At 39.6% G+C, this 17,623-nt stretch overlaps 1 protein-coding gene across 1 annotated transcript in view; it reads left to right on the top strand.

The window, feature by feature from the left end:
- The window catches only part of LOC135074041 (fatty-acid amide hydrolase 2-A), a 45,233-nt gene that overhangs the window by 20,216 nt on the left and 7,394 nt on the right, over positions 1 to 17,623 (top strand). The window contains exons 2-6 of the mRNA XM_063968348.1: positions 2,154 to 2,322; positions 5,672 to 5,897; positions 9,194 to 9,411; positions 11,909 to 12,020; positions 13,897 to 14,075. Of these exons, the coding sequence (XP_063824418.1) occupies positions 2,155 to 2,322; positions 5,672 to 5,897; positions 9,194 to 9,411; positions 11,909 to 12,020; positions 13,897 to 14,075 (903 nt within the window). The 5' untranslated portion in view covers position 2,154. The remainder of the gene's footprint in view (positions 1 to 2,153; positions 2,323 to 5,671; positions 5,898 to 9,193; positions 9,412 to 11,908; positions 12,021 to 13,896; positions 14,076 to 17,623) is intronic.

The raw sequence follows: 17,623 nt of genomic DNA, 5'->3' as shown, positions 1-17,623 counted from the left end.
TGAAATCCTAATATTTACGAAAAAAAATGCAAACCTTTTTATAAAAAAGTCTGATATTTGTAATCGTGGTGATACGAGAAGATACCCTTGGAAGCTATCAGTACCCCCAGCAGCCACAACTTGCTTTACTAAAAATTGTTATAGTATGTGTATACGATTGTTTAATTTACTTCCAAATCACATTCAAAATTTACAATTCAATCTCTTTAAGAGAACTATTTTCCGAATTCTCACTGAAAACTGTTTTTATGACATAGATGAATTTATAAAATTCTGCCGTGGTAACCATATGCGAATTGCTAATTTATGACATTCTTGTAATTTTGATACTGACATTGTATTCTCACATTTTACTGTGATCATAAAATTGTTTAATTTATTATAATTTATGTGACATCCTAAATTTTAATCCTTACCTGAATTACCTAATTGTTTTAATTGATATTGTAATTGCATTGTAATAAATATTTTTGACATTTAAATTCTATTGGAGGTAGATCATGTAATATTAATAATGACTATTAATAATTTAATAATAATACTGCATGACGACTAAATGTTTGCATATCGCTATGTCGATGAAACATGTTGTTCTCGTAACAAGATAATAACTGAAATGTACCATGTTTTATGCAAATAAATAATTTTGATTTTGATTTTGATTTGATTTGAAACGCCTTACGTTACTATGAGGTGAAGGAAATTTCCACTGTTCCTGAATATACTTATGTAATCAAAGCTTAGAAAGTTCGTACTGTAAATATTGTTAGTGTACGGGGCCACTTTCCACTGTTGACCAGTTTCTTGCTAAAATAAAGTCCACAGAAACAGGATTCATTTGCGTAAAATTCAGGATTTTATTTGCGTAAAATTTAATTGAGAGAAAGCACTTTCACGTCCTTTAGCAATAACCCTTAGTTTAGTTACAAATGGGAAATTCGCAATTGGACTTCTTATTGGAGTAAGTACTCCAATTAAATAGCACCAAGTTACAAAATAGCACACTCTTCGGGTCCTAATGTTAGTAGGTATTCTTCATATCGAAACATACCTTAACCAACAACTGATCAGTGTCTGTTCTCCAGCTGCTGCATACGAAAAAGCCTTTAAAAAGAGGCTGACAATAGTGTGTGAGTTTCTTGCGTTGCTTCTTCTCAGCATTGGCCCATTTATTGTCTTGAAGCAGTGGTAGGGTTAATACTGGGACGTGTGAAAGTGCTTTTTACCCGACTACGGCAAAGCAAAAGGAGGGTTATGATTTTGACAGGCTATGTATGTATGTATGTATGTTCATCTGTTCCCTCGTAACTTCTAAACTACTTATCAGAATTCGACAAATGACATATCATTAGAAGCGTCTTAATTGTCCGCTGGTTATAGGCTATATGGGGTTTCACAAAATCTAATGTGGCGCCCTTTAGCGGACAAAACATACAGAGTAAAAAAATAAAGTTAAGATAAATATGCCGTGTTTGGTATCATTTGAAAGCGTTTTACTTGTACATTTCGAATATATATATATTACTAGCATTTGCTTGTGACTTTACCTGTATTCATGGGCTGATTGCATATAATTCACATGTTTTCGTTCATAGCTTCTTTACTACTTATTAGTTCATCAATTTAACGTTTGTTAATATTATGCGCCACTAATACACTTTAACACCAAAATAGTACAAATAATAAATAAAAATTTAAAAAAACTAAAACCCAACTACGACAAAAAACGACGCTGAAAAAGTATAAAACAAGATTTTCAGAATACTGAACTGAACAAAGTTGCTAATGTAGTTGCATAGTAATTTTCATGTTTGGAAAGGCGTAGTCACACGTTACATATACCTACCTACCGTAGCACTTTGACAACGTGTGACTGCGGTTTTCCAAACATGAAAATTACTATGCAACTACATTAGCAACTTTGTTCAGTTCAGTATTCTGAAAATCTTGTTTTATACTTTTTCCGCGTCGTTTTTTGTCGTAGTTGGGTTTTAGTTTTTTTAAATTTTTTAAAAGCCTACTTGCATAAATTAATGAGTTTTATATGAGTTTTTATAGTTGAGGACTATCTTTTTAACACACTCAAAAAGCGTCAATGCGTGCTAACGCAACCATACCTCTTGAAAACAACTGACTGGTCTCTTCTCTTCCAGCATGGAGGTGGGAGTCCGGCTGCTGGGCATAGTGCTGCGACTGCTAAACTTTCTGCTGGCACCGCTCTTCTGGTTTCGTACTCGCAACCGCCGCGCTGTGCCGCGCCCACCGCACCCGCTGCTCTTGCGGAGCGCGAAAGAGCATGCCACCGCTATACGATCGGGGGAGGTGAGTTGTAATAGACACTTAGATTTAGAAACCAGGCTTCTAAAACTTCTTGTGGACAATAATGTCGGTTAATGCTGGCTGAGTGAGCAGTTCAGGAAATTAAGACACTTGAACTTCTGGCAGCGCGAAGGAGGATACCACCGTTATACGATCGGGGGAGGTGAGTTATAAAAGTCATTTAATTTTTACAGGTCTTAAAAGACCTGCCACATTAAAATGCTTCTTTACTCCTGTATTGTGGGCTAATGCTGAGTGAGCAGTTCAGGAAATTAAGACACTTGAACTTCTAGCAGCGCGAAGGAGCATACCACCGGGAGAGGTGAGTCTTAAAAGTAATTTATTTGGGAGTCCGGCTGCTGGGCATAGTCTGCATAGTGTTGCGCCTTCTCAACTTTCTGCTGGCGCCGCTGTTCTGGTTCCGAACCCGCAACCGTCGTGCTGTGCCGCGCCCGCCGCACCCGCTGCTCTTGCGGAGCGCGAAAGAGCATGCCACCGCTATACGATCGGGGGAGGTGAGTTATAAAAGTCATTTAAACTTTGCAAGTGGGCTTTTAATACTTCATCTGGACAGTATTGTGTGCTAATGCTGAGTGAGCAGTTCAGGAAATTAAGACACTTGAACTTCTAGCAGCGCGAAGGAGCATACCTCCGGGAGAGGTGAGTCTTAAAAGTAATTTATTTGGGAGTCCGGCTGCTGGACATAGCATAGTGCTGCGCCTTCTCAACTTTCTGCTGGCACCGCTGTTCTGGTTTCGAACCCGCAACCGTCGTGCTGTGCCGCGCCCGCCGCACCCACTGCTCTTGCGAAGCGCGAAAGAGCATGCGACGGCTATACGATCGGGGGAGGTGAGTCTTAAAAGTAATTTCTTTGCGAGTGTGTTAAGCGCGAAAGAGCATGCGACTGCTATACGCTCGGGCGAGGTGAGTTAATAATGTAATTCGGGATATTGCTTCGTTCGTTCTTTCGTTTCGGCGAAATGACGTCCACTGCTGGACAAAGGCCTTCTCTGGATTTCCACAACGACCGGTCCTGCACTGCCCACATGCAAACAGTGGAAGGCGAAGAAGCAGCGCAAGAAACTCACTGTTGAGTTTCCCGTATCATTATTAGTTTCTTCTCGGGATTTTTGACGATATTGTGACAGTGTGTGGTTTAGTAGAGGGTTGTGGAAGTGAAGTGAATGACTTTTCATAAGTATGCAAGCGGAGATTAAGTACTAAATCTAATTTTCCATATTTTTATAAGAAATTTTTTTTATGCATTCTTCACTGTCTTCCACTTAAATAACTAAATTAGATATTCTATTTTTGTGTTCATTTAGAAATGCGTCTGCTTTTGATATAATTTCACTGATGAATAGAGCTTACCCTTGCTCGGAAAACACCTATTCACTCGGTATTCGGTAATTGCCGCTCTTCAAGGATTCATCAAGAAATTTCTAGATTATGAATTATGACTATTATTAAATTGTTATTTCGTCGCTTCACGACACGCTTAATTAGCCACCAACGAATATTACGAAATGGTTGTCAAGTGATCGTTTAATCACCATTCCTGTACTGTATAATTCATTATTAATAAATTTTTAGTCTGCATTATGTATGCATATAACTGTGGAAACTTTGCTGGTTTCCGTCCTATTTTTTGTGTGACTGTTTATCAGTGTATGATTGAAAATTGACCCTAATATTGATAAATAAAATAATAAATAAAATTCCTGCTTGTGCCAGATAGGCAACGGCTGTCCAACCATTAGCGATAAGTACGCAGTATTAGCAAACTTGCACGGCAAATAATGGCATGGGTTTCTCACAAGCACGCCGGTTGAAAGCAAATAACAGGATTCGAGGAGCTAAATATGATGGTCTGCAATCTGCAGTGTCTAGAGACGCGATCCTCTCAGAAGATAGGTTTGCCCGGTCTGAAAATCAAAAGTAATAATTTTCTGTAGTAATTCAACAAGTAAACTATTCACAGCTCGCAAAGTCACAACCGCAAAAGTCATCTATCTATATAAATAAAAATGAATTGATGTTCGTTAGTCTGATTAAAACTCGAGAACGGCTGGCCCGATTGAGCTGATTTAGGTTTTAAAATGTTTGTCGTAGTCCAGGGTAGGTCTAAACGGTGAGCAAATACGCGCGCGATATTGTTTTTCTGTGACAGACAAAATTCCACGCGGGCGAAGCCGCGGGCGGAAAGCTAGTAAGAAATAAAAAGGGTGCCATAATACGGGCTAAAATATGACCACGTTTATGTTTTTATCAAACTAAAAGTCACAATAATACGGACAAGTGACTAAAAATTCTTGTCCTCTTACTGGTAGAGCAAGGGTCCAAAGTCAACAGTTTAGCGTCAAAAAACCAAACCCTTAAATCTCAAACGTATAAGAAAAATGATTACCTACTTTTCAACCGACTTCAAAAAAGGAGGAGGTTCTCAATTCGACCCGTATGTTTTTTTTTTTTTCTATGTTTGTTACGCGATAACTCCGCCAATTATGAACCGATTTGAACAAATCTTTTTTCTGCGTATAGGTAATACCTCAAGGGTGGTCCCATTTAAATTTAATAATAGAAAAAACAATCCCCAAGGGTGGAAAATTGGGGATGAACTTTTTTATACGCAATATCTCCGCCGATTATAAATCAATTTGAACGATTATTTTTTTGTTGAATAGGTATTATCAAAAGGGTGGTTTCATGCGAATTTGAAGAAAATATTTCACCCCCAAGGGTGGAAAATTGGGGATGAACTTTTTTATACGCAATATTTTCAATTTTTAGTTTTTTTTTGTGTTCACGCATTTGAAGTCGGTTTTATTTTTTTTAAAAGTTAATTATCTTTCAAATATAAGCGACTGGGTAACTAAGGTATCAACAGGTTCGCCAGCTTGTCATATTTAATTTGTAATTTCAGTTGCGTGAGATTTACTTGCATTGCTATTTTAAACACTACTGTTAATGTTAGTTAATGGTGTTGACGCCTGCCCCTTCGGAAAATTTTGAAATGTTTAGAAATTTCTGCCAGAACAGGTTTAACCAGTATTGCTGTAGGTAACGAAGTTCTTTAATTATGATTATAATTTTAACCAACTTCCAAAATGGAGGATAATCTACTTATGTTCTTCTGTATTTTATGTTTTCGTTGTGGCTCCAATAAACGTCCAGTGATAGTTTAATTTTCTCTCGAGACAAACATGGCCTTCCCTGATTGGGGTTTTTATTGGTGGTCAAGGTGTAGTTCCTAGCTACACAGGAGTTAACAGGGAACGAGAGGTGGAAATAGTCCCTTGTTTTATTATTTACTTGCCAACAATCAAATTAAAATATTAATTCCTTTTCTCAGATAACCAGCGAAGAACTGGTCATCGCCTACATAAACCGAGTCCAAGAAGTGAACCCGCTCCTAAACGCTGTGGTGGAAGAACGCTACAGGGCAGCTTTGGAAGATGCGAAAGAGGTGGACCGGTGCTTGAATGAGGCGATCAGGACTGGCACCTTGGAAGAGCTGGTCGCAGCGAAGCCTTTGCTTGGAGTTCCTTTCACGGTGAAGGAAAGCTGCTCGCTTGCTGGTGAGTGGATTTGCACGAATAAGCGCTTTCGTTATGTCGGTTTTAAAAAGTATACAGGGTGTCCCAGAATGGGTGAATCAAACTGCTAGGGGAGGTAGCTGTACTAATGTGCCATCCCTAAAAAATATGAAAAAAAAAATTGAGTTCGGAATTTTTTTCAAAATAAAGTGCTCTAAACTCGAAATCTAGTCATTATTTTCAAAAGTTAGTTTACAGATAAACGAAGCGATCATGTACAATTAATATTAGTAAGAAAAAAGTACAAATAAACTCCAAACGCAGCAATTATAGCCAGATACTTAGGCAAAGCTGATATATTTTCACTTAAAAAAAAAAATTTTTTTGTGTCCTTATGCGCTTTATTTTTTTTTTCATATTTTTTAGGGATAGTACATTAGTAGAGCTACCTCCCCTGGCAGTTTGATTCACCCATTCTGGGATACCCTGTAGATTGAGCGATGCGATCTCATGATCCTTTTAGAGTCAAGCTACTTCTATGACCGCTGAGCTACTGAGACGTTTGTATGTTAGTGTAGTTTAATGTTGTTCTTGTGACTGAGCCGTTTTACCAACGTATACACTTGTGTTCGCAACACAAGTTATTATAATTACTAGTTTTATCATCGTCCGTGACTTAGTGCGTCTCCTTTGATGAATCAGTAAGCTAATATTAGATTAATTAGATTAGAAATAGCTAATAATAGTTTTATTCCCCTTCGGATCGAAGATAAATTTTTATAGCCTGTTATTTTTGTCATTTTAAGATTAACACTATGTTGCAATAATAAAACGACACTGTCTCACAATGTAAAATACACTTGAAAAGTACCAATTGCTTTGTTTCCGTTATTTATTACGAGTCAGAAGACCTGTCAGTATAGAAATCATAATACGAACAGTGTGCTTACCATGAGTTTACACACACTCACATGTTCACACTTAGGCCCAGAACAGACGGTGAAACGCAACTGCAACGAAACTGCAACTTTTGAGTTGCATCTAAGTTTCTGCCATAGCGTCCGTTGAGAGACCACACATGACGCGACCAGTTTGAAACTTTCAGTTTCAGTTTCATTCATCAGAATCATCAGAAAGTTGCAGTTTCGTTGCAGTTGCGTTTCACCGTCTGTTCTGGGCCTTATCGTGTGCTTGCTAGCGACTGCGGCAAAAAAATCTATGAAGATTTTAGTTCTTGAAAGTAGCCGCTAAGGGCGCTGTACAATTTGTTATTCATTGTAATTTTTTTACGTAGTCGCTAGCGAGCACACCTAACGTAAACTCATGGTAAGCACACAGATATTTTGCATTCGAATTACGCGGGAAAGTTAATGAAATTGAATGCCAGGCTTGACACGTGTTTGAATTTTCAGAGGATCAAATTAGTGCGGATTTTGTGCTAGACTTGACATACCTGGTAATAGCCGATGGCAGTAATCCGTACCCTGATAAACCAATAACGTCGCCTGCCAAATGCAGTTATGTTACCGGCGTTTACCTGGGCAAAGCTTGTTTGCTTATTTGGTTTGCAATACCTAAAACATTATGTACGGTAGGTAGGGTATTTACCTTAACAGTATTTATTCTGTGCCTTAACTGCCTTTTCGAGCAAAAACAGTGAACATTTTATGGTATGTTTTAAGTTTAACACGTTGGGCGCCACGCGCTCAGCGGTATGCCTCGAGCAATATTTCTATTGTGTCTTGGCAGTCAACGACTTAACTTGTGATGTTTTTTTACTATATTAATAGACTTATTGAAACAAACACCATGTATAACGCTCTTATTCTTATTTAAGACTAGCGGCCGCCTGCGACTTCGTACGCGTGGATCCCGTTTTACCCCCTTCATCTATCTTACGCGGTTTAGATGTTTTCATACAAATGTTTTTTCACGCTAACTCCCGTTCCCGTGGGAATTTTGCAATATCCTGTTGTAACTAAGCTTTAAGTTTACTAAGATACCTGCATGCCAAATTTCAAGCGTCTTACTTAAGCGTTTTAGATTTTTTCATACAAATGTTTTTTCCCGCTAACTCCCGTTCCCGTGGGAATTTTGCAAGATCCTGTTGTACCTAAGCTTTAAGTTTACTAAGATACCTGCATGCCAAATTTCAAGCGTCTAACTTAAGCGGTCTAGATTTTTCACACAAAAGGATTTTCCCGCTAATTCCCGTTCCCGTGGGAATTCCTAAGTATACTATAACCTGCCCAGGAGTATGAAGAATAATTGTACCAAGTTTCGTTAAAATCCGTCGAGTAGTTTTTGTTTCTATAAGGAACATACAGACGGACAGACAGACAGACAGACAGACAAAAATTTTACTGATTGCATTTTTGGCATCAGTATCGATCACTAATCACCCCCTGATAGTTATTTTGAAAATATATTTCATGTACAGAATTGACCTCTCTACAGATTTATTATAAGTATAGATAGTGTTTTAACACAATGATGATCATATATGAATCTGTTAGAAATCATCACTTTTATAGGTGAACAAAAGTGCCAAGTACCTCATACAGCTTAAGTAAATCTAAACAAAAGTTTTCATACTTAACAAGTTTTCCTTATGACGCATATTGAAGTTTTGGACAAAACAAACCCTTTATACTTACATAGCCACTCGTCGCTTGTATAAACATTACGTTCATAACACGCACCGGCGAAAAATAGCGACGGCTCACTAATTAATTTATATTTAGCCTAAAATAAAACAGTCCTAGACCACCCTGCCTACTACCCACCTAAACACCTTTAGCTTTAAAAGGTTCACATTCATTGCCGTACGTTAGTATAATAAAGAGGATAGATTTGATTGTTTTACGGGATTAGGCTCCTAAACTACTGGAGCGATTTTAAAAATTATTTCATCATTCGAATCAATTTTTTTGCTGAAAATTTATTTTTTTGCTAAAAACTTCGAAATTTACTGCTTAATAAATAAAATATTAGGTATTTTCTCGGCCATTTTCGTCAATTTAGTACTTCATAGACTAAGAGCTAGTCTGTATGATTGCAGGCATTTATGCAAAGACTTACCCAAGAGCAAACAAACTTTTGTTCAAAATTTTATAAGGGAGCTATTTAGAGCAACAACGCATTTTTGAAAATAAATAGAATTGCAATCGATGCAATTCTCTTTCTTTTCAAAAATAAAGGATTTTTTTTTCTTTCAGTAAAATTTTCTATGTAGGTACAGTATTAAGAGTACTTTTCCTCCAGGTGGCATTACAAAATTCCACCCTGTATAATACAGTTAGATGATGTAACTGAATGTAATCCAAATTCTCTTCCAGGTCTTTCCAACGCAGTAGGCTGCCTAGAATACGCCGGCCGCAAGGCGACAGAAGATGGCGGCGCAGTCCGTTTGGTTAAAGAGGCTGGTGGAATTCCGCTCTTGGTGTCCAACACGCCGGAACTATGCCTGGGCTGGGAGACCAACAACCTTCTGAAGGGGACCACCAACAACCCTTACTGCTTGAGCAGGACGCCTGGTGGCTCTTCGGGCGGAGAGGTGAGTCGAGACGATAGTGTTATCATACGGCGGTGCTGTCAGATAAGTGGGGAGATGTCAGAATTTTAGATGGTGGCACAGTCGGACTAGTGAGGAGAAGTGAGCTGTATTAGACGGCAGTGCACTCAGAATAGTGAGAACAGGTGACATATATCAAGGCAGGCGGCATTCCGCTCTTGGTGTCCAACACGCCGGAGTTATGCCTGGGCTGGGAGACCAACAACCTTCTGAAGGGGACCACCAACAACCCGTACTGCTTGAGCAGGACGCCCGGCGGCTCTTCGGGCGGAGAGGTTAGTCATTGTGATAGTATTGTCATATAGCGGCTCAGTCAGACTAGTGGTGGGATGTGAGAATATTAGATGGTGGCGCGCGGCGGTGAGAATATTAGATGGCGGCACAGTCGGACTAGTGAGGAGAACTGAGCTGTATTAGACGGCAGTGCAGTCAGAATAGTGAGAACAGGTGACATATATCAAGGCAGGCGGCATTCCACTGTTGGTGTCCAACACTCCGAAGCTATGTCTGGGCTGGGAGACCACCAACCTTCTAAAGGGGATAGTCAAAATGATAGAATTGCGCTATGATTTGGTTATAAACAAGGAAAAACAAATAGTTTACACTTTATTTTCCCTCCCAACTTCGAACTCCTCCTATGTTCTTATTAATTTCGTTGCGGGTCCAGTGACGGTTTAACTGTCCCTGGGGACGAACTTGACTTTCACTGGTTGGGTTTTTATTGTCAATCAAGGTGTAGATCCTGGCTACACAGGAGTTGCAGCGGTGGGAACGAGAGGTGGGAATAGTCCCGTTCATTTTCGCTTTAATAAGGAAAAACATTCGTTTTCATTTAGCTCCCTTTTTATATTTAGCCATTTTGAATTGAGGGACCAACCTTTTTTAAACACGTTTTGTTTTTGAAACGGCCATTTCTTTTTCGTAAGAACTTTTCTGTTTACGACAAACAAATCTATTATTAGGATGTTGATGTTCTTACATGGATTCCTCGAAATACAATTTAAGTCTTTCCAAGTAACTTAATAATAGTTCGTGCTTGTGGACATAAATAACAACACGATTGATTACAGTAATAATTTATGATAGTACAGCTACGAAGGTAGTTCTGATTTTATCAAAACCGATTGTTATAGAATATCTATAGAATCAGAATCACACAGTACTTGAATATTTCGCAGTTATATCATAAGTAATTGTTCAAACTTATGGAACAGACTTGGCAGATTACAATCACACATCGCTGTTTGCCACGGGCACTCCGCGCTCTCGTGCTAACTGCCCGTTTGTTAGCTTTGTTGCATAACGTGTGCCTGAGTACAAGGTTCAACGATTTTTACATGTATAAATAAGCCCTGGAGTACCAGACTGTGGACAAATATGATGTAACAATTATTTTAAATAATTATGCAAACATCATCAGGCCTCACTGCGTAAGCCAAATCGTCTATACATAAATTACCTCTGGTAACTCAGACAAGTTCGAGCTTCTGCAGTCTTGATGATCTGTGGACTGAGTGTGAGTTTACATCAAACGCGCTCACTAGTGAGTGCGTTTAAAAAATGTATGAAAATGTTAGTTTTTGAACGTTTTCCGCTAGGGGCGCTGTACAATCAGCCATACATTAAATGAAATTTTTTGACGCGCTCACTACTAGTGCGCGTTTGATGAAAACTCACACTCAGCCCTCTGAAGTTGATAATAATACAGAATCTATAGAGTCGTGTGCGTTGTGAGCTATCAAAAGCTCATAAAAAGTGAAGTAATGCCAATGTACAGCAATGTCACAGATCTAGCGCCTTAATCAGTACCTGAGGTAAAGGAGAAATGAAAGTGAAATTTGACATAGATATTGCATGAGTCCCGGGAAAGGACATAGTATAGTTTTTATCCCGGTTTTTAAAACAGGGACGCGCGCGATAACGTTTTTCTGTGACAGACAAACTTTCTATATGTAGATGTATTCAATGACAATCCCTCCTCTATGTCCCAGAACAGACGGTGAAACGCAACTGCAACGAAACTGCAACTGCTAGTTACTTTTGAGTTGCATCTAAGTTTCTGCATAGCGTCCGTTGAGAGACCAGATAGATTTTTTTTTACTGTATTCAGTCTTTTTTATAATGTGTCAATAAAACCTATTCTATATGACGCGACCAGTTTGAAACTTTCAGTTTCAGTTTCATTCACTTATATTAATTCTAGTATGTGAAATGAAATTTTAGGGTTAAATTAGATTAATTTTATTTTAATTGAATTGCAGATTGTGTGAATTTTAATGTCTAACTAATTTTCCTATACAATGTGTTTTGTTTTTGGAATGAATAAATTGAATTGAATTCATCAGAATTATCAGAAAGTTGCAGTTTCGTTGCAGTTGCGTTACACCGTCTGTTCTGGGCCTTAGTCTTTCTATATGTAGATGTATTCAATGACAATCCCTCCCTATGTGAACCCTTATAATTCCTCAACGTGTTTCAGGGTGCGCTGCTGGCGTGCGGCGCTTCAGCGGTATCAGTGGCATCCGACATCGCGGGCTCAATCCGCGTACCAGCCGCTTTCTGCGGCGTCTTCGGACACAAGCCCACGCCTGGTAAGTGCTGCGAAAATAACTTTATAAGTGTTTTGGTAATAACTTTTCTTTTTTTTATGCATAACCAGGCAGGTATTTGCCCACAATCGCACCCGATGTTAAGTGGGATCAGGGTTGCATGATTTAAATCAAGTTGATTTAAATCACGATTTTTATTGCATGATTTTTTTAATAAAAATCACTTATTTAAATCAATTTACTAAAATGGAATTAATGCAACGCTGGGAGTGCATATTAATCAACTGTAATGTTCAAAACAATGTTAATATTAGGTGTTCAAGTATAAAATAGACGTTCTGTATGGAAAATTGGAAAAAAATATTTTTACTATAGATTTTTTGCGAAAAAATAAAATTGATACTTGTAAAAAGATATTGGTGTTTTTGTAATGGAAACAGACACCACTTAGGACGAGCTGTTTTTGACGAGTTTTTTCTTGTTTCAGTAAAAATATGACATACCATCTTACATAATTTAACTTTTTTGGCTTGTTCCCAGTACTATACCTCAATTGGACCTAAATAAACATGTTTTCCGCATGAAAAACTAAGGCAATGATTGCAAAATCCAAAAAATCAATATAAATTAAATAAAACGATTTATTCAAAAAAATCTGATTTTTTTTATTAAAATAAAAAAAATCATGATTTTTTTTCACCCTGGGTGGGATGCAGTCTAGGAATTAATAAGGAATAAGTCAACTGTGCGAATCTAAGGTGGGTGATGTACTCGCTGTTGATATTTATGCCGAATCTGCTCCAATCCAGAAGCTTGAAGACATCTTCCAGGGCGGTGGTAAACAGTTTCGGAGATATGACGTCTCCCTGTCTTACCCCTCGCTGCAGCTGGATAGGTTTCGAGTCCCGATCCTGGAGGCGGACCGACTTTGTGGCGCTTTTGTACAAACCGAAGTCTTGAACACTTCGATATATCGATAGTCAATTTGGCAACTTTGGAGAGACTGTAGCACTGCCCAAGACTCAATCGAATCGAAGGCTTTCTCATGATCCACAAAAGCGGCTGATTATACTTCGTAAATGACCGTATAAGTGCCCTAAAATAAGAACTGGTAGAACTGACTTTTGGGGCAGAAAAGTTCAGGAGTGGCGACCAAGCACCGGAAGATTTATGTAGGCAGGCCTCCTACTCGGTGAACTAATGAACTAGCAAAGTTACCGAGGACTTTGTCCAGCTGTAGACATGTTTTAGTAGAAACGAACGAAGTACATTGAAACGGGACTACATTTAGCATAGCGTTCAGAGTTTGATTGAACCTCTATTTTCAACCGACTTCAAAAAAAGGAGGAGGTTCTCAATTCGACCCGTATGTTTTTTTTTTCTATGTTTGTTACGCGATAACTCCGCCAATTATGAACCGATTTGAACAAATCTTTTTTCGGCGTATAGGTAATACCTCAAGGGTGGTCCCATTTAAATTTAATAATAAAAAAAACAACCCCCCAGGGTGTAAAATTGGGGATGAACTTTTTTATACGCAATATCTCCGCCGATTATAAACCAATTTGAACGATTATTTTTTTGTTGAATAGGTATTATTAGAAGGGTGGTTTCATGCGAATTTGAAGAAAATATTTCACCCCCAAGGGTGGAAAATTGGGGATGAACTTTTTTATACGCAGTATCTCCGCCGATTAAGAACCAATTTGAACGATTTTTTTTTTGTTGAATAGGTATTTTGTGTTCACGCATTTGAAGTCGGTTTTTTTTATTTTTAAAAGTTAATTATGTAACACCACTATAAATTGTAACATGCAATAAACGTTTTGAATTTGAATTTAACCGAGATATCAATCTTGAATATCCTCTGCTCAAACTACTATTTGCTCAAATGTTCAACAGAACTTTCTCCTTACAGGCATAATCCCGATCGATGGGCATATCCCAACGCTCAGCGATCCGAAGTTCCCAAACTTCCTGACGGTGGGCCCCATGGCGCGGCGCGCGGAAGACCTGCCTCTACTTATGAACATCATGGCGGGAGACAACCGGCATATGCTCAACTTGGACGAGCCTGTCGACCTTAGCACCTTGCAGGTAAAGCCTATAAGAGTAGAATAGAATAGAAAGTATTTATTTGTCTCAAAACAAGTTTCTTTTACAGTTTATCACAGATACAAAAAAGCATAAGAGACAAAAAGGTCTATGACTCAGTGATTGCAGGAGACCCACAAACCCTGTTATTCTGCCATAGCCAAAGTACTGGGTACCTAAATAAGCCACCAAACTTTGCACCTTATTCATTTACCATGAGGTCGAAAAACAATGACTTTTCTAACAGCGTTTCTTATACGAGCGTACGCGAACAGCCATGGGCTTGTCAGCGATCGTAAGGACTCGCTATAAGATTTACCATATGACAAACACACATAATGATATGATGACATAGCAACAATACGATGCACGACAAGAATTTAGGCTGAATACTACACAAACATCATAAAGTTTCGAACGAGATCGCTATTAATAATTTCTAAGTTCAACCAACCGTTGAGTGATAACACCTGAGGGCCTAGTGTGAGTTTAAATCAAACGCGCTCACTAGTGAGTGTGTCAAAAAATGACGTTAAATGTATGACGGAATGTACAGCGCCCCTAGCGGGAAACGTTCAAAAACTAAAATTTTCATACAATTTTTAATCGCGCTCGCGCGTTTAATGTAAACTCACGCTCAGCCCATTGCTCTCAATTTAATACTGTACAAGTATTTACAAGAACAAAGTTCGTAAAACTACCAATAGATGGCGCTGTGCTTACTTAGCTCTCGCAAGTGAAGTATTCGGAGGGCCCTTTATATAGTAAAATCTGTTTGTATGAAATCTCTTTGGAACAATATACCGTTGTTTGCGAAGTTGGCTTTTATTTAGCCTAGCATTCCCTCGACTGGACCTGGGGTATGTACAAATACGGTATTCTTACCCTGGGCGTTCTGAGGTTAATTTGAATACTGTAGACGATGTAGGTCGATGGGTGAACGATGATGATACGTGAAATGAAAGTCCAGGTAGGTACGTTGAAAATGAAGGCGCGTCCGGGTGTGCGCACTAGTACGTTCGCAGAGGGTGAGAGTTCGACGACGACTGGCGGCTCTCGGCCGCGTGTGCGGCGCGGTGAGCCGCTAGAAGCTTCGATAACCATAAAAGGCGAGAGGCCTCCGGCCAATCAGCGGGCCGCACTGCTAACGGCTAGCTCGGAATGTTCTAGGCGCGCGATAATAATATTACCTACGCGCGCACCCAGATTCGCTTAATATTTTAATTATCCAAAATCACATACACACAGTGTAAGTTCGACATGTTCAATTTACAATTGACATAGTTAAATATATTATTATTACGGTGCAAATATACCTATTCATTGATAGGTACATAGGTACACACACATAGATACATAGTTAGTTTCAGGTTAAAGGCAAATTAGATTCATAAGTAACTACATTTACATAATTAACAATACGTAGGTCTATCAACTACCTACTTCTGGTGGCCATCGTCAACATCCTCCCCCCTAGTGTCGCTTTGCGACACTCATAACCAAAATTATACTATGCGCGTCACTGGTCACTTCATCACAGCCATAGCTGTTGGTCCCAGACCTTAGTGCCAGTTGGCTCAAGCACGGCTAGCGTTGCGCGGTTCCAACAAGTTTCCATAAGTAGGGGGGTATTAGGATAGGGCAATGTCGTAAAAACGCATACACAAAATAACATTGTCAAAAGCACACAGGTAAATTATTTTAACAATTAATATTTAAATGAAATAAATCAACCTTTACAAAATAATCACTACTCGTCAACTTACTACAGACAATTAACTTTCAAATTTCAATTTAAGTCAACTTTCAAATTCAAAACGGATTTCAAAACAAGCATTTGGTAAGAGCCATACTCTCTAATCTGTGGTAAGAGCCTGGCAAATCAATGACGTCACGCGTCAATGGCAAGCCTGCGGTCTAACAAAGACCGTCAAACAGTTTACCTAAACTTTCTAGAATGTTAATTACAAGTAAATCATCCTTATGTTTACACTGTTTACTAATTATTCCTATCGATTCCAAAGACAAATAATTGTGCACTAACTCTTGCAACTGTAGCAAATCATGTTCATATTGATCGTGTTGTAAACAAAATAAACTTTTATTATTAACATAAAATTTAGTGGATTCGACAGAAGGTTTATTTAGTACGCGCGGCAACGAACTTTCCATTCGTACATTTGGTAAATAAACTAGTTGGTGAATTCTCTACATTGCCTAAAATCTCGTCACAAGTAGGAACGAGCGCGCGCGCCGCCGTAGGTATGCAAGCGGCGTCGGCAGCAGCGTGGGGCCCGAGTGGGGGCGGCTCGCACGCACCGAGTGCGAGTGAGACCGCGGTATCGGCCAGCGCGTCGCTATGCGCGCGGGGCCCAAGTGGGGCCTGTTCGCACGCAACGAGTGCGAGCGGGACCGCGCTACCGGCCAGCGCGTCGGTATTATTACAACAGGCAGCGGCGACGTTTTGAGTTGGTTCACGGGATTCATAACACAAGTTTGTGGTAAAGCAAACAGATGACTTATTTACCTTTTTCGTTGTCCCGTGCACGCACCATCCTAGGCTCGTTTTCGTCATGTATGGCTCACCTGGTTTTCCCCTTATGCACTCAATAGGAGCGATTAGGTCGCAATTATCTTGCCCGATTAACAACATAGGCTGGGCATTACACTTACACAAATCGATATTTACACAATTATATTTACAAAAATCAAGATTATGTACACTTTGCAATGGCAAATTGAGTTTAGCAATCTTTCTGGCTTCTAAACTAAAACGCTTATTGTCTCTATTTGCGATTTCAAAGTTCACTATCTCGGTCTCACACGATAGTTCATTGTCCCATGCACCACGAGCGCGCATGGTATGAGGCGCTCCGTGCAGTCCAACCTCATCCGCGAGTCGCGACGCGATTAACGACACGGTCGAACCGTCGTCTAGCAAGGCGTGCGTGTGAATACTGCCTTTCGGACCGAACACTGTTACCGGCACTATTTTCAGTAGTACTTGGGGCTCGTTGCACTGAAGCGCGGTAGTGTGGTTTACGTTTTCACATTCACTATCACTGAGACGCTGTTCGTCGCGTTCTGATGCCGTCTGCAGCTGGGGTCGCGGGTTCGACCAATGTAGAAGGCGATGGTGGCCGAGCCCGCAACCTTCGACGTCACACTCGGGGGCTGTGCACGTAGTATCGGCGTGTCGTGGTAGTAGGCATTGAAAACACAGTTTCTCTGTACGTGCGAAGCGCCAGCGATCTTTACGTAGGGCTCGCTTGAACTTTAGGCATTGTTCAAGTGAGTGTGTTTGTGTTTTACAAAACTTGCACTTTTCGTTGTTCTGCTCGTTGTTCGTAAACACAAGTACATTGTTGTGTGAGCTTCTGATGTACTCTGGCTTACGTCTGGGCTCCGATTGGTTGTTGTATACGAAGCTAACACCGGCCGCGGCTACTTTTTGTGCTTCTAGGTATAGAAAGTCCGATAGGCACTCTAACTTGGGGTTTTCGTGTAACTCACGGTTGGCGTAAGCGTAGTCAGCCCACTTGGTCACGAGT

This window comes from Ostrinia nubilalis, chromosome 8 (assembly GCF_963855985.1).
Source record: "Ostrinia nubilalis chromosome 8, ilOstNubi1.1, whole genome shotgun sequence".
NCBI classification, from domain to species: domain Eukaryota; kingdom Metazoa; phylum Arthropoda; class Insecta; order Lepidoptera; family Crambidae; genus Ostrinia; species Ostrinia nubilalis.
Note: the sequence above shows the minus strand (reverse complement) of the source record. Positions and strands in the feature narration are given on the sequence as shown.